This window comes from Alosa sapidissima, chromosome 6, assembly GCF_018492685.1.
Source record: "Alosa sapidissima isolate fAloSap1 chromosome 6, fAloSap1.pri, whole genome shotgun sequence".
Taxonomy (NCBI): Eukaryota; Metazoa; Chordata; class Actinopteri; order Clupeiformes; family Clupeidae; genus Alosa; species Alosa sapidissima.
Window position 1 is genome coordinate 38,406,164 of NC_055962.1, and position 23,829 is coordinate 38,429,992.

The 23,829-nt window shown below is 44.2% G+C and overlaps 1 protein-coding gene across 1 annotated transcript in view; it reads right to left on the minus strand.

The window, feature by feature from the left end:
* Positions 1–23,829, minus strand: part of LOC121711570 (tyrosine-protein phosphatase non-receptor type 14-like) — a 67,242-nt gene that overhangs the window by 29,027 nt on the left and 14,386 nt on the right. Inside the window, 2 exon segments of the mRNA XM_042095275.1 lie at positions 4,786–4,970; positions 20,387–20,712. Of these exon segments, the coding sequence (XP_041951209.1) occupies positions 4,786–4,970; positions 20,387–20,560 (359 nt within the window). The 5' untranslated portion in view covers positions 20,561–20,712.

Consider the following 23,829-nt stretch of genomic DNA (forward strand, 5'->3'; position numbering starts at 1 on the left):
CGGCAATCAATAGCCTACTATTTGTATTAAATTGTGTAATATTCCCTTGTCAGTCGACATGGCCCCTCGGAAATGTTTTGCCAGTTTGTAAACAAATCAAAATGTTGTATTTGTGCAAAATTCAAATACTCCACAACTGCAGTAGCCTGAGAATACCAATACAAACCTTTGGCAAATTTGGGATTTGCTCTGCAGGTCCGTCTGGCCAAGAGGCCATGATACAATCGCTAATCTGGACACACACACACACACACACACACACACACACAGGACGTGTATCTCTTTGGAATTTAGTAAACAACTGCATTTAGAAACTTTGTTTACAAGATTGCTACACTTCTGAAATGATTTGGTAAGAGTTTAATGCACCAATTAGAGTTTAATTTCTCTGCTAGTTATGCCCCTGCTGGAAGCCGTAAGTCAGTGAACCTTTTCCAGACCCACTCCCAATCTCAACTGAGAAGGTCTGCATGCTAAACAACAAATAAACAAAAACCCCAAAATATTTAGGACACCTTTAACATCGCCTTTAACAACACCCCCAAATATATTGGATACCTTTACCATCACCCACAAGTGCCTGAGATTACACTGAACCCAAAACCTTGGCTGTCACAGTGTGTGTGTGTGTGTGTGTGTGTGTGTGTGTGTGTGTGTGTGTGTACTGAACGTTACACTGAACCCAAAACCCTTCACTGGTGGTATTATTTGACAAATTACACTTGTCTTTTACAGATGAGCAAATGTGTGTATGTGTGTATTCCCATATGTTTGCAAACTGTCTGAATATGTGCATGTGTGTGTATAGTGTGAGTGTGAGTGTGAGTGTGTGCGTGAGTGTCTGTGAGTGTGAGTGTGTGTGTGTGTGTTTGTGTTTGTGTGTGTGTGTGTGTTTGTAGTCCAGAGGAATGTAGTATCTTCCTACACAAGCCCAGTTGTGCCAACATTCCAGTTTAACTCCTGAGTCCAGCCAGGCACACATACACACACACACACACAGACGCACACACAAGACCTCTCTCACAGTCTGTATTATTGTTCCTCTTGCTCCCCTGATTCTACACACACCCAGAGGAATGCAGTGAACACACACACACACACACACACACACACACACACACACACACACACACACTCCCTTCTCTGATCATTTATGGTAGTAGTACTTCCAAATGATGAACAAGTCCTTTCATGCCTGTTAAAAAGCTATGAATGTGTGAAGTGTTTTGTGTGCTGCAGTGTGTGTGTGTGTGTGTGTGTGTATGTGCTGTGTCTGTGTGTGTGTATGTGTATGTGTATGTGTACAGTATGTGTATGCGTGTGTGTGTGTGTGAGTATGTGCTGTGTGTGTGTGTGTGTGTGTGTGTGTGTGTGAGAGTATGTGCTTTGTGTGTGTGTGTGTGTGTGTGTGTTTGTGTGTGTGTGCATGTGAGAGTATGTGCTGTGTGTGTGTGTGTGTGTGTATGTGTGCATGTGCTGTCTGTGTGTGTGTGTGTGTGTGTGTGTATGTGTATGTGTATGTGTATGTGTATGCGTGTGTGTGTGTGTGAGTATGTGCTGTGTGTGTGTGTGTGTGTGTGTGAGAGTATGTGCTGTGTGTGTGTGTGTGTGTGTGTGTGTGTGTGTTTGTGTGTGTGTGCATGTGAGAGTATGTGCTGTGTGTGTGTGTGTGTGTGTGTGTGTGTGTGTGTGTGTGTGTGTGTGTGTGTGTGTGTGTGTGTGTGCATGTGCTGTCTGTGTGTGTGTGTGTGTGTGTGTGTTTGTGTGTGTGTGCATGTGAGAGTCTGGTTGGACCAAAACTAAAGCGAGATATTATTCTTAGTAATCTGGGGAACTTGGCACACCAGGTCAAACCAAAAGTAACAAGCCTCGGTGTCATCTTAGATGCAGAGTTAAGTTTTAAGCCCCATATCAGTAAAGTTACTCAGACAGCCTATTTCCACTTGAGAAACATTGCCAAAGTGCGGCCCTTTTTAACTCAACAAGATGCAGAAAAACTAATTCACGCCTTTATCACTAGCAGGTTAGACTACTGCAATGCACTTTTCACTGGTCTTCCCAAAAAACATCTAAAGAAATTGGCACTCATACAGAACTCTGCGGCTAGACTTTTAACTAAGACTAAGAAGAGAGAACACATCACCCCTGTGTTGGCTGAACTGCACTGGCTCCCTATTTCCTATAGAATTGATTTTAAGGTTATGTTAATTACTTACAAAGCTCTGAATGGCATAGCACCTTCATATATCTCTGAGCTTTTAATATCTTATCAACCACAAAGGAAACTTAGATCATCCAATTCTAATCTTTTAATCGTACCCAAAGTGCTCCACAAACAAAGTGGAGAAGCTGCGTTTATCCATTATGCCCCCAAACTATGGAACACCCTGCCTCTGTACATCAAGCAGGCGAGTTCAGTAAATATTTTTAAAAAAGATCTGAAAACATAACTGTACAGGAAAGCTTTTAGTTAACTCATCTTATCCTGTAGACTACATTTTCAGATTATTCTACATCTGCTGCTATTGGAGGGCGCAGCCAGCCAGAAGCAGATGGGCTCCCCCTATTAAGTCAGGTTCTGCTCAAGGTTTCTTCCTGGAATATGGGAGTTTTTCCTTGCCACAGTTGCCATATGGCGTGCTTGTGGGGGGTAAGAGGGTTAAGGCTGCCAGTCTTATGACGTCATTTTCTATATTTTTGATATGTTGCTGAGTATATCATAAACAGCAAAGAAAAGTGATTGATAATGACTGACTGACTATTATTGTGTTACATGCTTCAAATGTAAAGCACTTTGAGCTGCATTCTGTGTATGAAAGGTGCTATACAAATAAAGCTTTATTATTATTATTATTATTATTATAGTATGTGCTGTGTGTGTGTGTGTGTGTGTGTGTGTGTGTGTGTGTGTGTGTGTGTGCATGTGCTGTCTGTGTGTGTCTGTGTGTGTGTGTGTTTGTGTGTGTGTGCATGTGAGAGTATGTGCTGTGTGTGTGTGTGTGTGTGTGTGTGTGTGTGTGCATGTGCTGTCTGTGTGTGTGTGTGTGTGAGAGGTTGGCTGACTGGCCATTCACACTGCAGCCTGCCCTCCTGTTGACCTGTCACACTTTGAGCAGCACCACACTATGAAGTCTCACACTCTTCCTTCCCTTGTTCTCTTCCCTCCTTCTCTCATCTCTGTCCTGTTCTCTTTCTCCCTCCTTTTCCTCCCTCTCTCTCTACCTCTCTCTCTCTCCCTCTCCCTCCCTCTCCCTCCCTCTCTCTCTCTCTCCCAACCCCAAATTATCTGCTGACTACTCAAAACTAATAGCATGCTAAGTCAGTGCTAATGACAAGCTCTGGTTACCTCGTAGCAGATAAGAGTTACTGACCTGATGGGGATTAGCTCTTAGCAGCTAGCTCCTGAGGCTAATAGCGAACTGCTTTAGGATAGCTCATTGCAGTTAGCGCTACAGGTGCTGACCAGTTAAGGTTAGCTCATTGCAGTTAGCACTACAGGTGCTGACCAGTTAAGGTTAGCTCATTGCAGTTAGCACTACAGGTGCTGACCAGTTAAGGTTAGCTCATTGCAGTTAGCTGTACAGGTACTGGCCAGCTAAGGTTAGCTCATTGCAGTTAGCACTACAGGTGCTGGCCAGCTAAGGTTAGCTCATTGCAGTTAGCTGTAAAGGTGCTGACCAGCTATGGTTAGCTCATTGCAGTTAGCGCTACAGGTTCTGGCCAGTTAAGGTTAGCTCATTGCAGTTAGCTGTACAGACCAGTTAAGGTAAGCTCATAGCAATTAGCTGTACAGGTGTTGGCCAGCTAAGGTTAGCTCATAGCAGTTAGCTGTAAAGCTGCTGACCAGTGAAGGTTAACTCATAGCAGTTAGCTGAAAAGCAGACTGAACAGGGTCCAACCCACGCAGGTGAGCTCACACACTTAAGCCCACAGACATGCACTGACACGAGGACCTGGGCCAACCGGAGATGTGTTTGTGTGTGTGTGTGTGTGTGTGTGTGTGTGTGTGTGTGTGTGTGTGAGTGTGTGTGTGTGTGTGTGTGTGTGTGTGCTGTGTCTGTGCGTGTGTGTGTGCACTGACACAAGGACCTGGGCCAACCGGAGATGTGTGTGTGTCTGTAGGCTATGTGTGCTGTGTCTGTGTGTGTGCACTGAGGACCTGGGCCAACCGGAGATGCCACAGCTCCACAGACACACCCTCACCAGTACGGTGCGCAGTAGTGGGCACGTGGAACAGACTAAAGAGGAACAGCACTTCACACACACACACACACACACACACACACACTAAAGAGGAACAGCACATCTGAGGAGCAGTAGTGGGCACGTGGAACAGACTAAAGAGGAACAGCACTTCACACACACACACACACACACTAAACAGCACATCTGAGGAGGCCACTCTGCACCTGAGACGACCTCCAAAACAACCCACACAAGGTTTATAAAGCAGAGCTCACACACACACACACACACAAAGAAGAGAGAAGGAGAGAGGAGAATTTGACAAGACAGGGGAGGAGAAGGAGACATGAGAACACACACACACACACACACAGCACACACACACACACACACACACACACACACACTCACACACACACAGCACACACACACACACACACACACACACACACCACACACACACACACCACACACACACACACACACACACACACACCACACACACACACACCACACACACACACACACACACACACACACACCACACACACACACACACACACACACACCACACACACACTCACACACACACACACTGACCTGGTGGCCTCCTGCTCCAGGCGGGTGACGCTGGGCACGTAGAACATGACCCCAAAAAAGAGCAGCGGCTCGTTGCCGAACTTGTCCAGCTGCTTCTTGAGCGGCTTCTCCAGCTCCACCCAGCGCTGCTGCTGCTGCTGCTGCTGCTGCGCCCGACCGTGGAACCACAGACCGAAGAAGTGCGTCTGCAGGGGAACAGGTGGAGGAAGAGGAATGAGAGAGTTTACAGTGGAACCAGAAGAGTGTCTGCAGAGGAACAGGTGGAGGAAGAGGTGGAGGAAGAGGTGGAGGAAGAGGTGGAGGAATGAGAGAGTTTACAGTGGAACCAGAAGAGTGTCTGCAGAGGAACAGGTGGAGGAAGAGGTGGAGGAAGAGGTGGAGGAATGAGAGAGTTTGCAGCGGAACCAGAAGAGTGTCTGCAGAGGAACAGGTGGAGGAAGAGGTGGAGGAATGAGAGAGTTTGCAGCGGAACCAGAGGCCAGAGAGAGAAAGAGTGAAAGAGTGAAGGCCTCAAGGCCTATCGGTGAATCACCAAAAAACAGACACAAAAAACAAAACAAGATAGATAGAGATAGATAGATACTTTATTGATCCCCAGGGGAAATTCAAGAATTCAAATACAAAGGCATGGGTGTGTGTGTGTGTGTGTTTGCGTGCACATTTTTTGTGTGTGCGTTTGTGGTGTGTGTGTGTGTGGTGAGTGTGTGTGTGTGTGGTGTGTGTGTTGCGTGCGTGTGTATGTGGTGTGTGTATGTGGTGTGTGTGTGTGGTGAGTGTGAGTGTGAGTGTGTGTGTGTTTTTGTTTCCTGTGCAGAAGAAGGTTGGCAGCTGGCCCAGCTACATGATAAGCTCTGAGGATACGGCTGGTGAGTTTAGAAGACGAGAGAAAAACAGCTGTGGGATAAACAACTCTTCCTCTGAACTACACACGGACGACTTCCAGACAAGCAGGAACATTTGGAGCAGACACACACACACACACACACACACACACACACACACACACACACACTCAGACACACACACACACACACACTTAGACATACACACTCAGACACACACAATCAGACACACACATCAGACACATACCTTGAGAAAAGCACACAGCACCTCACACAGCTGATTTGGCAGTTTCAGAGTTAACGTGAGCAAGAGAAGTTTAACGTCCCCTGAATGCAATAGAAGCCTTGAGCAACTCAGACTAAGGCACTCAAACCATGGAGATTAAACACAATTGAAGCTCAGACTACGGCACTCAAACCATGGAGATTAAACACAACTGAAGCTCAGACTACGGCACTCAAACCATGGAGATTAAACACAATTGAAGCTCAGACTACGGCACTCAAACCATGGAGATTAAACACAACTGAAGCTCAGACGACGGCACTCAAACCACGGAGATTAAACACAACTGAAGCTCAGACTACGGCACTCAAACCATGGAGATTAAACACAACTGAAGCTCAGACTACACACGAAGATTAAACACAACTGAAGCTCAGACTACACACGAAGATTAAACACAACTGAAGCTCAGACTACGGCACTCAAACCACGGAGATTAAACACAACTGAAGCTCAGACTACGGCACTCAAACCATGGAGATTAAACACAACTGAAGCTCAGACTACGGCACTCAAACCACAGAGATTAAACACAACTGAAGCTCAGACGACGGCACTCAAACCACAGAGATTAAACACAACTGAAGCTCAGACGACGGCACTCAAACCACGGAGATTAAACACAACTGAAGCTCAGACTACACACGGAGATTAAACACAACTGAAGCTCAGACTACACACGAAGATTAAACACAACTGAAGCTCAGACTACACACGGAGATTAAACACAACTGAAGCTCAGACTACACACGAAGATTAAACACAACTGAAGCTCAGACTACACACGAAGATTAAACACAACTGAAGCTCAAACTACACACAGAGATTAAACACAACTGAAGCTCAGACTACGGCACTCAAACCACGGAGATTAAACACAACTGAAGCTCAGACTACGGCACTCAAACCACAGAGATTAAACACAACTGAAGCTCAGACTACGCCACTCAAACCACGGAGATTAAACACAACTGAAGCTCAGACTACGCCACTCAAACCACGGAGATTAAACACAACTGAAGCTCAGACTACACACGGAGATTAAACACAACTGAAGCTCAGACTACACACGAAGATTAAACACAACTGAAGCTCAGACTACGGCACTCAAACCACGGAGATTAAACACAACTGAAGCTCAGACTACGGCACTCAAACCACAGAGATTAAACACAACTGAAGCTCAGACTACGGCACTCAAACCACGGAGATTAAACACAACTGAAGCTCAGACTACACACGAAGATTAAACACAACTGAAGCTCAGACTACACACGGAGATTAAACACAACTGAAGCTCAGACTACGGCACTCAAACCACGGAGATTAAACACAACTGAAGCTCAGACTACGGCACTCAAACCACAGAGATTAAACACAACTGAAGCTCAGACGACGGCACTCAAACCACGGAGATTAAACACAACTGAAGCTCAGACTACACACGAAGATTAAACACAACTGAAGCTCAGACTACGGCACTCAAACCACGGAGATTAAACACAACTGAAGCTCAGACTACACACGGAGATTAAACACAACTGAAGCTCAGACTACACACGAAGATTAAACACAACTGAAGCTCAGACTACGGCACTCAAACCACGGAGATTAAACACAACTGAAGCTCAGACTACACACGGAGATTAAACACAACTGAAGCTCAGACTACACACGGAGATTAAACACAACTGAAGCTCAGACTACACACGGAGATTAAACACAACTGAAGCTCAGACTACGCCACATCACGGAGATGGTGCATCGAAGACGTGCGTCACATCCACAATTGTTGGGAGGCACACGACACCAGTGTTGACGACACAATTTGTGTCACGCGCCGCGTGCACGGGACACAGACACAGGACTATACCAGACCTCTTAGTGAGTGACTACAGGACTATACCAGACCTCTTAGTGAGTGACTACAGGACTATACCAGACCTCTTAGTGAGAAAATGCAGGACTATACCAGACCTCTTAGTGAGTGACCAAACTTTTTCTTCCGAGGGCCAGCTTACTATGCCTGGCTCTAAGAGAGGGCCAGAGACTCGGAGTATATCAGTAACCATAAATAGCTTAGTGCTGTGAACAACAGCAGTCTACCTTAGTTGAATATTCCATTACATTTAATCTATAGGCTATTGCAATTTAATACCATTGTTAGCTGTGTTTATATTGCCATTATGCCATATCAGTGTAAAACGTAACTCAAATTAAATAATACTAATAAAAAGACTTTTGCATTCCCAAAAGTATATTTTATTAAAAATGTGTGAACTCTGAACTCTGAAAATGTAAAGTTCTCAAACTATGAGAATTTTATGAAGCGCTGAAGTGGTCTGAAATGACCACCATTCTAACTTTTACTCACCTGAACTTGTGACCTCTTTGTAGGCCTATGAACATTTGAATGAGTGAATACAAAATAGAAATAATTATCCCAGAAAGTCCCAGAAATATGACTTGAATAGAAGTTAGTTAGTTATTAACAATTAATTGATAAACTTTTACAATACTTTGAGCACTGATGCAGTCAGCATAGGCCTCTTACATTGTTTGCAGGTAGGCCTACATTTCATTCCGTTTTTGATGGCAAACGCGAAACGCGCCAAAATAACCACCAGTGGACAAAAAGAGTATTACATGTGAACTGTTAAGACTCGCCATAGAGAATGAATGGGGGAAATTGCGGAGGTTATAGTTTGATGATGTCGTACTCCCGTGCGGGCCGGTTGCTATATACCACGGACATGTTTTGGGGGGCCACCTAAAATGAGATGGCGGGCCGTAGTTTGGGGACCACTGTCTTAGTGAGTGACTACAGGACTATATCAGACCTCTTAGTGAGTGACTACAGGACTACACCTCTTAGTGAGTGACTACAGGACTATACCTCTTAGTGAGTGACTACAGGACTATACCAGACCTCTTAGTGAGTGACTACAGGACTATACTTAGTGAGTGACTACAAGACTGCACCTCTTAGTGAGTGACTACAGGACTATACCTCTTAGTGAGTGACTACAGGACTATACCAGACCTCTTAGTGAGTGACTACAGGACTATACCAGACCTCTTAGTGAGTGACTACAGGACTATACCTCTTAGTGAGTGACTACAGGACTATACCTCTTAGTGAGTGACTACAGGACTATACCTCTTAGTGAGTGACTACAGGACTACACTTAGTGAGTGACTACAAGACTGCACCTCTTAGTGAGTGACTACAGGACTATACTTAGTGAGTGACTACAAGACTGCACCTCTTAGTGAGTGACTACAGGACTATACTTAGTGAGTGACTACAAGACTGCACCTCTTAGTGAGTGACTACAGGACTACACCTCTTAGTGAGTGACTACAGGACTATACCTCTTAGTGAGTGACTACAGGACTACACTTAGTGAGTGACTACAAGACTGCACCTCTTAGTGAGTGACTTCAAAGCTTTCCCCAGACTAATGCTAAGCTTTTGCTATGTCTCTGTCATCATGTGACCATACCTAACTCCATTTCCCACCGAAATAACCAGCTACAGTGGTGATAAGGCCAGCCACACACTCACACACACACACTCACACACACTGCAGTGGTGATAAGGCCAGGCACACACTCACACACACACACTCACACAACACTGCAGTGGTGATAAGGGTGAAACGGGGGGTACTAAGCGGGGGGGGAATTATACAGCAATTTACCATTAAACCGGTAAAACAGTTTGTGTGTGTGTGTGTGTGTGTGTGAGTGTGTGTGTGTGTGTGTGTGTGTGTGTGTGTGTGTGTGTGTGTGCGTGTGTGTGTGTGTGTGTTAACATGTGCTCTGCCCTCTCTCCTACAGCATCATCTGTGTGTGTGTGTGTGTGTGTGTGTGCGTGTGTGTGTGTGTGTGTGTGTGTGTGTGTGTGTGTGTGTGTGTGTGTGTTAACATGTGCTCTGCCCTCTCTCCTACAGCATCATCTGTGTGTGTGTGTGTGTGTGTGTGTGTGTGTGTGTGTGTGTGTGTGTGTGTGTGTGTGTGTGTTAACATGTGCTCTGCCCTCTCTCCTACAGCATCATCTGTGTGTGTGTGTGTGTGTGTGTGTGTGTGTGTGTGTGTGTGTGTGTGTGTGTGTGTGTGTGTTAACATGTGCTCTGCCCTCTCTCCTACAGCATCATCTGTGTGTGTGTGTGTGTGTGTGTGTGCGTGTGTGTGTGTGTGTGTGTGTGTGTGTGTGTGTGTGTGTGTGTGTGTGTGTGTGTGTGTGTGTGTGTGTGTGGCTTAGCACAGTGAGAGCATATGTGTTCATGAGAAGCTTGGCTAGATGCTCTGCAGACAATCTTCTTTCCTTGCAGGTCCTTGCTAAATATCACAACAGCACTCCAACCATCAACACCCACACACAAGAGCAGAGTAGAGGAGCAGATGATATTAGACACTAGAGGAGACTAGAGGAGACTAGAGACTATTAGAGACTAGAGGAAACTAGAGACTAGAGGATATTAGAGACTATGAGAGACTAGAGGAGACTAGAGGAGATTAGAGGCTAGAGGATATTAGAGACTATTAGAGACTAGGGGAGACTAGAGGGTATTAGAGACTAGTGATGTAGTACGAGTCCGGTCTCGAGACCAATTTCTGCTTTCTCGGTCTCGTCTCGGACTCGTTCCTTTAAAGACTCGGTCTTGACTCGGTCTCGGAACACAGTGGGAGGAGAAGGACTCTCATTTCAGACCGAGTCCTCGAGACCAACACATTTTTTATGTTCATATAAAAAAACAGACAACACATAACAACAATAATAATAAAATGCAATGTTGACCGGCATTATTTGAAAATGACATCCCATGGTGCAATGCAAAGATACTGCAGTCAGAGCCGTTTATTTATCTCTATGGCTCTGCTGCCGGTGAGTGTCTGTAGGTCAGCATAGTCCATATTAAGACGTTAAGACTGCTCCTCTAAACAATTCCCAATCTAGCTTAGTCTGTAGGCCTAACTGTTGATTATTAACTGGAGTGATATTAAATTATGAATATTAAAACTGAATTTTTTTTATGGTCTTGGTCTCGACTCGGTCTCGACTCCTAAAGGACTCGGTCTCGACTCGGACTTGCTTCCTCAAAGACTCGGTCTTGACTCGGACTCGACTGTATTTGAAAACCAACAGACTCGTTCCCGACTCGGTCTCGACCCTTCAAAGACTCGGTCTTGACTCGGACTCGGCATAGGCGGTCTCGTCCCCATTACTATTAGAGACTATTAGAGACTAGAGGAGATTAGAGACTAGAGGAGATTAGAGGCTAGAGGAGACTAGAGGATATTAGAGGCGATTAGAGACTAGAGGAGATTAGAGACTAGAGGAGATTAGAGGCTAGAGGAGACTAGAGGATATTAGAGACTATTAGAGACTAGGGGAGACTAGAGGATATTAGAGACTAGGGGAGACTAGAGGAGACTAGAGACTATTAGAGACTAGGGGAGACTAGAGGAGATTAGAGGCTAGAGGAGACAAGAGGAGAACAGAAGATTAATTTATATAGAGGAGATAATAGACTAGATAAAACTAGAGTAGATAGAGGAAAGCAGAGGAGATCTGAGACTAGAGGAGGAGATTGCATCATCAAAAAAAATATCTATGAGGGTGGGAGGCAGCAGCTCTGGGAGGTTATTCTGACATCCTGCGAACACATTAAAGCAGGAACTCTCCAAGAACTCACAAGTTCAATTGATGCAAGAATTGTGAAGGTGATATCAACCCCCTAATGCTGCAAATTCAACAAATGAATTTAGTTTGTTTAGTTTAGGTTTGTTCAATAAAATTCAAATTATATTCTAACAGTTGATGAGTTGAAAATTGCACTGACTGTAATTTGCATCACCTACTGTATTTAGGAAATCTGAGAAAAATTTAATTTGCATAATCATTTGGAATGCAGTGTAGATGTCCATTTCTCAAGGTCACATAGTACTGTCGGTACATAAAAAATAAAAAACAATCGGTTTTAAATAGTTCAAGTTGCTGTAGCCAACAGCTTAAATAGCCAGGCAGCTACAGCGCTACACTCTGGGGGCAGCTACAGCGCTACACTCTGGGGCAGTGGTCTCAAACACCCGGCCCGCGTCCTGCCTAATTCCGGCCCGCAACGTATGACAAAATAATAATGTAATCCGGCCCTTGAGGCTATTAATTGCGACAAACAACGGTACTGATTAAAATAGACGATAGATCCAGGTACGGTGACAAATCTCATTTGTAGGCCTACTCTGCTCCACTATGTGCAAGACATCCAGAGCTTGATTCAAACCCAAAATCGCTGCGCAAAGTTTTCAGGAAATACTTGTATTACACGCGAGAAACACAAAGACGTGCATTTGTAATGACGCGGAAGCGATGCAGGCCATAGTGTTGCAGAAATTGAAGCAGAAATTAAGCAGAAATAGGCCTACACCAAATGTTGAAAAACGTTCACGTGTGATGAAGTCTTAGGTAAGCTATGTTATTCACCTATTCTAATTCTGAAGGAGAATATCCTTTTGGAGATTATGATCGATCGTCTATGACAGTGATAGTCACGGTGCGTCTGTGAATGGAGGTGCGTGTATACAACGGTGTCCACTAAGCATACCATGCTTGTTTCGACCCTCTGCCCAACATAGCGGTTGAGGTTGCAGTGGTAATCGTGATGATAGTGTCCGTAATGGATGTGGTACAGACAGCAGGGCTAGTAGAAATAGGGCTCTAAAGAACTACAAAGTCACCCGCAATATGATGCGAACTTCTGGGTACTGCAGATTACCCGCGATAGGAACTGTTTGACCAGAATACTTTATTGTAGGCCTATATTGTAGTAATCTATTACTAAACCACAACATCTTAGGTGTTGGTATACATCTTAGGTGTTTTCCTGTTAATTTGTTATGTGGGTAATATGAAAAAAGGAAAGTAAACCTGCTCAAATATGTTCATCCAGTATTTACTGAAATGTGCATAATTTGAGGTGCTTGCCATCCAATGACAAATTAGATGGGTAAATTTACCCCCTTCATAAACTTTTGTTTTACTCAAAGATTTTTACATTTACAGTAGGACTTCATCTCTGACCACTTTCTTTTTTTTGTATTACTTTATTTAAATGTAGTGCTTTCATTTACAATCAAATCATTATGACAGGTCTTCTACTGCACTACTATTTAACATTTTTACATTTTGTCCTTCAAAAAATAAACAATCACTAACAGAAACAAAACACAAAAAACATAACATTGACAGACAATCATTGACAGACATTACATTGACAGAAAAAGAAAAAGGAGGAACATCACAACAACAAAAACAAACATCCCCAGCAAATGACAAAGACAAAGACATAAATACAAGACATAAGTAATTAAATAATAGACATAAGTGAATTGGCTTACCTGTGTTCATGTATGTATGTATATAAGTGTATGAATGTGTGCATGAGTGTGCGCCTGTATGAGTGTCATTGTAGAGGCAGGTCTGTTATACACATATATTTTCAAAGTAGTTATTTATTTTGTTAAGTATAAGTTCTGGATAAGTTTTATTCGATATTTCTGAACGGTTTCTAGTTTTTAATATCATTTTCTCCATTTCCAAAACTTTTTCTATTGTATTGTACCATGTAAGTATTACAGGTTGTTTTGGTTGTTTCCATAGCCTTGTGAGTTGCTTAAGTGCCGTTAGTCTCAGGATATTAAAAAGTTTGCAGTACTTTGTTTTAATCTTAGATTTTATGTCAATGCCTAAAAAGTTTTCTAATGTGAGGGGTTCTTTTAAATCAAAGATGTGTGAAACGGCTCTTCCTACCTCTTCCCAAAAGGACCTTATTACCGGACATGAGAAAAAAATGTGAGTGTGATTTGCCTTACCTTCACCACATCCTCTCCAACAAGGTGTTCCTAAAATGTGTTTTCCACATTGGTCAGGTGTAGTGAAGTACCTCTGGCTTATTTTCCATGCAAACTCTTTCCAGTGTTTTGACTGAGTTGTTTTAAAGTTTTCTTTTAAAGAGTCGCTCCAGGCCTCATCTGATATATTTACAGATAGCTCTTTTCCCCATTTTTCTTTTGCTTTATATTCTACGTTTGTCATTTTTTGCAATATCTTATAAGCACTTGCGAGTCCATCACTACTTTTGTTTCTGGTTTCTAATAAAAAAGTTAATACCTCATTTCTGATTTCCTTTTCTGCATTTTGTTTAATATAACTTCTAACTTGTAAATATTTAAAGAAATGTTTTTGCTGTAAGCTAAATCTTGCCGATAGAGCTTCAAATGTGTCAACTGTATTTTTTTCAAAAAGCTGTGCAAATAATATTAGTCCTTTATTGGCCCATGATTCAAAAATGTTATCTGTTTTATGCGCTAAGTCTGGATCTTGTGTCATTTGTCTAAGTTGTATACTTTCAGTCTGAAATTTTAAACGTTTGCTCATTTGTTTCCAATTCCTTATGGTATTTCCAATGCAGAATGACTGCATGTATTGTTTTTGTGTCTCTTTTCCTAGAAAAGGCAGAGTTCCAATTACTCCATTTGTCAGCTCTTTCTCGATATTAATCCATCTTGTTTCAGTACTACTGCTCATCCATTTCATTATTGTTAACATTTGTGTCGCAAAAAAATAGTTTTGTATATGTGGAGTCCCTAAACCTCCTTTCTCTTTTGGCTGTGTTAATAGCTTAAAGTTGATTCTATGTTTTTTATCATTCCAAATGAAATTTGCAATCATCTTAGTCCATGTAGTGAAGAATGTTGGTGGGAGTGTGATTGGTAGTGCTTGAAATAAAAAAAGTAATTGTGGGAGTACCATCATCTTAATTGTCTCAACTCTACTGTATATTCCATCAGGAATTAATTTCCACCTATTTAGTAGGTCTTGTCTTATCTTTAATTCCAAAGAAGCATAGTTGTTTTTATATAAATCATTCAAATCATTACTTATGTAAATACCTAAATATTTTATGTTTTTTGTTTCCCATTTAATGTTATAGCTATCTTTTAACCATTGATTCATTTGCATTCCAATAGTTAAAGCTTCACATTTACTTTTATTTATTCTATATCCTGAGGTTTTACTATATTCTTCAATCACTCCCATCAAATGTTGTATTGAATTTTCTGGCAAGTATTATGTCATCTGCGTAAAGTGCTAATTTATGTATTTCCTTCCCTATTGCTATCCCTGTAATGTTTTTATTTTGTCTTATGGCTATTGCAAGAACTTCAATGTAGATAGTAAAGAGGAGTGGAAAGAGAGGGTCTCCTTGTCTTGTACCTCTTTGAATTGGGAACCGTCTTGATAGTGTACCATTTGTTTTTACTAAAGAAACAGGGCTGGTGTACATTGCTTTTATCCATCGACAGAACTCATCATCTAATCCAAAGCTCCTCATTGCAGCAAACATAAAAGGCCAACTAACTAAATCAAAAGCTTTTTCAGCATCTAAAGTCATCAGAAGGAGTTCTTCATTCTCTTTTTGATTCGCATAATCAATTATGTTCAGTGTTCGTCTTACATTTCAGAGACTTTGGCCCACCACTCTTCAATTGTAATTGTCTTTATTAATTCAAGATTATTTATTTGTGTTACTTTTGGTATTTCAAGATTCTTTAAATAAGTCTGCATAAATTCTTTATCTCCATTTGTCTCTGATTTATAAAGTTTTTCATAATACTTAGCAAATTCTTCCGCGATCCCATCCTTATCAGTTACCATTCCAGTTTGATCTGTATTTAGTTGTGTTATATGTGCCCTCTTCTGTTGTTTCTTCAGTTTATAAGCTAAGATTTTCAGAGACTTTGGCCCACCATCATATCTTTCTTGTTGTGTAAACTGCATTAACTTCTCCATCTCAAACATACATAATTTGTCTAATTTTACTCGCTTCTCTTTCAATTCCAACCTGTCCTTCTTACTATCTGTTATACTGTGTCTATTCTCTAATATTTTAATTTCTTCAGTTAGCCGTTTCTCCAGTGCAACTCTTGCCTTTTTTCTTGATGAGGAGTAAGAAATGATAATACCTCTTATTACTGCCTTTGCTCCTTCCCATAATATGATCGGGTCTATATCCTTTGTGTCATTTAATTCCACATATTGTTTTAGTTCCTTTTTAATTTTTTCTATGAATATTGGTTCTTGTAAAAGTGAGTTGTTTAATTTCCACAAAGACTTAGCGTGTAGTTTCAATATCAGGGAAATGGAGCTAATGTTTATGGAGCTAATTTGACATGATTTAACTAAAGTTACATTGTTTTTATACATAAAAAAATAATCTAATCTATTGTAAACTGAGTGTCTTCCCGAGTAGCAGGTGTATTCTTTTTTGTTCAGATGGAGCTCTCTCCAAACATCTCTGACCACTTTCAAGCCATGGCCTTTTGAAATTTTGATATAAAAATCCAATGGTGTTGGCAATGGCTTTCTTAACCCTGATGCCTAGTTTGCCAGGTTTAAAAAAGTTATGTTAGTTTTGACAGATGTCAAAGAGAGGAAATATTTTTATTTGGTGTGAAACACACACACATACCTGTTTTTATGTTTTTCATTTATTTTATAATTTGTATTAATATTTATTTTATCATTATTTTATTTATAAGCTGTTGCTAGCACAGGTGTCTAAAACTAGATAAAAACACTTGCACTTTCTGTTTGCAGTTTTGTGTGGTATTTGAAAAAAAGAACATTGCATTTTCAGAAATAGCCGGCCCTCCAATCAGATGACGTTGGCAGAATTGGCCCCCAGCTCATTTGAGTTTGAGACCCCTGCTCTGGGGGCATGTTCATGAGCTACAGCGCTACACTCTGGGGGCATGTTCATGAGCGCTACACTCTGGGGGCATGTTCATGAGCAGCTACAGCGCTACACTCTGGGGGCATGTTCATGAGCGCTACACTCTGGGGGCATGTTCATGCGCTACAGCGCTACACTCTGGGGGCATGTTCATGAGCAGCTACAGTGCTACACTCTGGGGGCATGTTCATGAGCTACAGTGCTACACTCTGGGGGCATGTTCATGAGCTACAGCGCTACACTCTGGGGGCATGTTCATGAGCGCTACACTCTGGGGGCATGTTCATGAGCAGCTACAGCGCTACACTCTGGGGGCATGTTCATGAGCGCTACACTCTGGGGGCATGTTCATGAGCTACAGGGCTACACTCTGGGGGCATGTTCATGAGCTACAGCGCTGCACTCTGGGGGCAGCTACAGCGCTACACTCTGGGGGCATGTTCATGAGCTACAGCGCTACACTGTGGGGGCATGTTCATGAGCAGCTACAGTGCTACACTCTGGGGGCATGTTCATGAGCGCTACACTCTGGGGGCATGTTCATGCGCTACAGCGCTACACTCTGGGGGCATGTTCATGAGCAGCTACAGTGCTACACTCTGGGGGCATGTTCATGAGCTACAGTGCTACACTCTGGGGGCATGTTCATGAGCTACAGCGCTACACTCTGGGGGTATGTTCATGAGCGCTACACTCTGGGGGCATGTTCATGAGCAGCTACAGTGCTACACTCTGGGGGCATGTTCATGAGCTACAGTGCTACACTCTGGGGGCATGTTCATGAGCTACAGCGCTACACTCTGGGGGCATGTTCATGAGCAGCTACACTCTGGGGGCATGTTCATGAGCGCTACACGTATTAATATTTATTTTATCATTATTTTATTTATAAGCTGTTGCTAGCACAGGTGTCTAAAACTAGATAAAAACACTTGCACTTTCTGTTTGCAGTTTTGTGTGGTATTTGAAAAAAAGAACATTGCATTTTCAGAAATAGCCGGCCCTCCAATCAGATGACGTTGGCAGAATTGGCCCCCAGCTCATTTGAGTTTGAGACCCCTGCTCTGGGGGCATGTTCATGAGCTACAGCGCTACACTCTGGGGGCATGTTCATGAGCGCTACACTCTGGGGGCATGTTCATGAGCAGCTACAGCGCTACACTCTGGGGGCATGTTCATGAGCGCTACACTCTGGGGGCATGTTCATGCGCTACAGCGCTACACTCTGGGGGCATGTTCATGAGCAGCTACAGTGCTACACTCTGGGGGCATGTTCATGAGCTACAGTGCTACACTCTGGGGGCATGTTCATGAGCTACAGCGCTACACTCTGGGGGCATGTTCATGAGCGCTACACTCTGGGGGCATGTTCATGAGCAGCTACAGCGCTACACTCTGGGGGCATGTTCATGAGCGCTACACTCTGGGGGCATGTTCATGAGCTACAGGGCTACACTCTGGGGGCATGTTCATGAGCTACAGCGCTGCACTCTGGGGGCAGCTACAGCGCTACACTCTGGGGGCATGTTCATGAGCTACAGCGCTACACTGTGGGGGCATGTTCATGAGCAGCTACAGTGCTACACTCTGGGGGCATGTTCATGAGCGCTACACTCTGGGGGCATGTTCATGCGCTACAGCGCTACACTCTGGGGGCATGTTCATGAGCAGCTACAGTGCTACACTCTGGGGGCATGTTCATGAGCTACAGTGCTACACTCTGGGGGCATGTTCATGAGCTACAGCGCTACACTCTGGGGGTATGTTCATGAGCGCTACACTCTGGGGGCATGTTCATGAGCAGCTACAGTGCTACACTCTGGGGGCATGTTCATGAGCTACAGTGCTACACTCTGGGGGCATGTTCATGAGCTACAGCGCTACACTCTGGGGGCATGTTCATGAGCAGCTACACTCTGGGGGCATGTTCATGAGCGCTACACTCTGGGGGCATGTTCATGAGCTACAGCGCTACACTGTGGGGGCATGTTCATGAGCTACAGCGCTACACTCTGGGGGCATGTTCATGAGCTACAGCGCTACACTGTGGGGGCATGTTCATGAGCAGCTACAGTGCTGCACTCTGGGGGCATGTTCATGAGCTACAGTGCTGCACTCTGGGGGCATGTTCATGAGCACTGCCATGTTCAAGACCAAACTGTTCTCTGATACAGCCAGACTTCCCTTTTAAGACCAAACTATTCTCTGCTACAGCCAGACTTCCCCTTTAAGACCAAACTGTTCTCTGATCCAGGATGAATTCCCCTTTAAGACCAAACTGTTCTCTGATCCAGGATGAATTCCCCTTTAAGACCAAACTGTTCTCTGATACAGCCAGACTTCCCCTTTAAGACCAAACTGTTCTCTGATCCAGGATGAATTCTAACCTGGCAATAGCCAGATGAATTTCGCTCCGCCTAGCTCCACTCATCCATCTGGAACCGATCCATTGAAGTGTTGCTTCAGAAGGCTGGGCCTAATCAAAAAATGCTTGCATATGATTGAATAAGCCACTTGTCCGTCATCTATTGACGTGCTACTTCAACCACTCACATCGAAGCCAACCCGTGACGCTAATAACAGACTCACAGTCGCTTCTACGCTATGTCACATCTATGAAACTCCCGCCCTGCGTCCTGATTGGCTGTACCATAAAATCGGGTGCAGAAATCACTCTCAATGGAAGAGGTCCCAGGTGGATGTGAGTGAAGCTAGGCGGAGCTAAGCGGAACGACATTCATCTGGCGAGGGTCAGGTTAGATGAATTCCCCTTTAAGACCAAACTGTTCTCTGATACAGCCAGACTTCCCCTTTAAGACCAAACTGTTCTCTGTTCCAGGATGAATTCCCCTTTAAGACCAAACTGTTCTCTGATACAGGATGGTCTGCCTTCTGATAACTGGCCAAATGCACTCTGTGTTGTTAGGTCTTTTAAGTCCTTTAATTATTCTATTTTACGTACTTTACTTTTAAGCTATTACCCTTTTATGCTTTTATTTGGACTATTATTTATTATTCTTTGCTTGTGTTTATGTGAAGCACAGTAAATCGGCCATGTGCGGTATAAATACATATGGACAGATGGAGGGGTGTGTGTGAGAGAGAGAGAGAGAGAGAGAGAGAGAGAGAGAGAGAGAGAGAGATATGGAGGGGTGTGTGTGTGTGAGAGAGAGAGAGAGGCAGACAGAGAGATGGAGGGGTGTGTGTGTGTGAGAGAGAGAGAGGCAGTGTGTGTGTGTGGGAGAGAGAGAGAGAGGGAGGGGTGTGTGTGTGTGTGTGTGAGAGAGAGGGAGAGATGGAGGGGTGTGTGTGTGTGAGAGAGAGAGATGGAGGGGTGTGTGTGTGTGTGTGTGAGAGAGAGAGGGAACTGGGCTGTGTGTTTTTCCCATGACTCTTGAGGAGGGTGTGGAGGGTGGTGTGTGTGCGTGACCATCAAATATCTATCATGTCTGAGACATCCCACAACATGGTGTGACTACACACACACACACAGAGACACACACACACACACACACACACACACACACACACAGATACACACACACGCACAAAAACACACACACACACACACACACAAAAACACAGTCACACACACACACACACACACACCCACACAGTCACACACACACACACACACACAGTCACACACACACAGTCACACACACACTCACCTCTCGTAGCTCCAGCCGCTGGGCGACGGCCTCGAGACACTCCTGGCCGGTGCTGTCCACTGAGAGTGTGCACTCGATGACGTTGGCGTCCAGCAGGCGTATGCGTGTGACGAAGTAGTTCTTGCTGAGCACGTTGTAGCGCCGTGTGCGCCGCAGCTTCAGGCGGAAGGGCATGATGTTGCCCCCGGCGACCCCCCCTCACCACGCGGGGGGCAGGGGCAACGGGGCAGGTGTGGGGCAGGTGCGGCTAGCCCCAGGTGAGCGCCCGGCCACACAGGTGTGCGCTGTGGAAGGTCCGTCCCATTCCTGGGGACGCTCGGGACAGGCTGTGGGGGGACAGACAAGGACAGATGTCAACAGACAAGGACAGATGTCAACAAACAAGGACAGATGTCAACTGCAAGGACAGATGTCAACAGACAAGGACAGATGTCAACTGCAAGGACAGATGTCAACTGCAAGGACAGGTGTCAACTGCAAGGACAGATGTCAACAGACAAGGACAGATGTCAACAGACAAGGACAGATGTCAACTGCAAGGACAGATGTCAACAGACAAGGACAGATGTCAACAAACAAGGACAGATGTCAACTGCAAGGACAGATGTCAACTGTCTCCTCCCTTCTCATCCCTCAGTGTCTCCTACCTTCTCAGTCTGAATGATGGGGTGGCTTTAAGTTTAAAAATGGCTTTAATTGCCATACAAATGCCTTTACAAACACGTTCCTGTAAACAGCCCTCCCCCCAGAGAAGTGTGTGTGTGTGTGTGTGTGTGTGTGTGTGTGTGTGTGTGTGTGTGTGTGTGTGTGTGTGTGTGTGTGTGTGTGTGGTGTGTATGTGTGTGTGTGTGTGTGTGTGTGTATGTGTGTGGTGTGTGTGTGTATGTGTGTGTGTGTGGTGTGCATGTGTATAAGTGGGAGGGATATGTTGCTTCTTGTCTGTATACTGGCACAGTGGTCTCTGAGCCTGCGTTCCTCCCCCTCCACAACACACCTGATTCAACTATGCGCTGGGGACATTTCTGTGTGTGTGTGTGTGTGTGTGTGTATGTGTGGAGTGGTGAGGTGTGGTGTCTGCGTGTGTGTGTGTGTGTGTGTGTGTGTGTGTGGAGTCGTGAGGTGTGGTGTGGTGTAGTGTGTGTGTGTGTGTGTGTGGTGTGTGTGTCTGTGTGTGTGTGCATGTGTGTGTGTGGGATGTCTCATGGGGGATGTTGTTAAGGACTGTCTCGTGTTGTGTTTTGAGTACATGTTAAGGATTGTTTTTTAGGATCATTTGTGTTGTGTTTGTGCATAAGGGCACAAGTTTAGTTTTACTTTGGATGATGAGTGGCGTTGCTTGTTTGTTTGTTTTGTTTTGGAGATGAGTGGAGTTACTTGTTTGTATTCTTTTGGGGATGAGTGGAGTTGTTTGTTTGTTTGTTTTGGCGATGAGTGGCGTTGCTTGTTTTGATGTTTTATTTCTGGCCCCTCCACCAGGCAGGTTCCTGACACTTTTAACACATCAGGATCACAAACCTCAGCCCACACACACACACACACACACACACACACACACACACACACACACACAAGCAAACAAGTACGCACATACAGAGCTTGACAGGTCTGTGGAGGCTCTGTATGTGCGTGTGTGTGTTTGTGTGTTTGTGTGCTTGTTTTCCACAACTGGTAATTATGGGCATTGTTGTCCCACGGCTGGAGTCTAGAGTCTGAAGCGCCACAATGTTCCTCACACACACACACACACACACACACACACACACACACACACACACACACACACAATGCGTCGGCCACAGGCATGCCTGGCTCCACCAGGCTCCTCCCCACTCCGGCCACAAGGGGCAGCGTTATTTCAGGCCAGCGCATTCACGCTGCTTTATTTCCAGCAGACAAACAAGGGCCGAGGGCTGCAGCGGCTCATTTGTGGCTCAGGGAAAACACAGGCTTAGGTAGAGGGAGAGGGAGAGTGTGGCTACCTACACCAACTCTACATCCATTCTACACCCATTCTACACCAACTCCACCCATTCTACACCCATTCTACACCAACTCTACACCAGATCTACAGTACAAGAAACAGTCATTTGGACATAGTGTCAAAAGCCCCATAATCTGTGTTGCCCAAATATCCCTTAAAGTTAGCATGCTAAGCGGCTAGCGCTGTGCTGTGTGGTCTCTCCTGTAACAGCATGCGGCACCACGTGCCTGTTGTATTAAAAACAAGGCAAGTTAAGGAAAGAGTGTGTGGCTGCATCCAAGATGTCTCAAATCCCACAGAGATCCTTTAAAGGTGTCGTCAGTAATGGAGCATTACAGCGCATTTGTTTATGTTTATATTTACATTTCTAGGCAAATGCTTTTGTCCAAAACAACATACTTGGCTCACCCCTCCCTTCAGTATTCTAAAGCGCAGGGTTTAGTTTTAGACAGGCTCACCCCTCCCTTCAGTATTCTAAAGCGCAGGGTTTAGTTTGTTTGGCAGGCTGTCCCCTCTTCGTTTGTTTCCAGTTTTCGGAGCCTGGTCTGCTTATAGAGGAAGGGCCCTTTTACAGTGGACTCTCAGGACCAGTGGAATCTCAGGACCAGTGGACTCTCAGGACCAGTGGAATCAGTGGACTCTCAGGACCAGTGGAATCTCAGGACCAGTGGACTCTCAGGACCAGTGGACTCTCAGGACCAGTGGACTCTCAGGATGGGCAGCTAGCGGATCATGAGAGGAGGATTGCTGAGTGTGAACTTGCTTCCGAATGCTCACTGCCCCTTAAGGCAGAACAGCTGCTCTGTTTTTCATGTATATTATGATATGTGACCTAGTGTTAATTTTGTCACCTATTTTTAATTTAGTCTTAGTCTTAGTCTTGTGACGAAATGTCCTTTTTAGTCTTTGTCATATTTAGTCATTCAAATATCATTTTTGTTAGTCAAGTTTTAGTCGACTAAAAGTCTCGTCATTTTAGTCTAGTTTTAGTCAAAAGAAAACTAAAGGTATCTTAGTCTTAGTCAGTCTTAGTCAACACATTTTAGTCTTTTTTTTATAACAAATTATTACTGATAACCATTTGAGTCAAATAGTGTTTCACACATCTCAATTTTCCAACAATATTGTGTGTCCACAGGGCTACTCGTCTGTTATAATTACTCATTCTGATTTTTTGTCAGTCAGTATGTTTACATGCACAGGTAAGTCGAGCTACAGTTATAGCTCGCCTGGGATTTGACCATAGACAGTAAAAGATTTGACTGGACCACTGTCATTCGTAGACCAGTGTTTCTCAAAGTGTGGTCCGCAAGCTATCCCAAGTGGTCCGCGAGCAGACGTGGTAAAATATAATGTTGATGAGTTGTTTGCAATATTGAACCAACTTGTATGTAAAAACAGTTCTGCAACACTGTCTATGTAAGATATGCCAGTTTAAATCATACAGTATGAATCCACACAA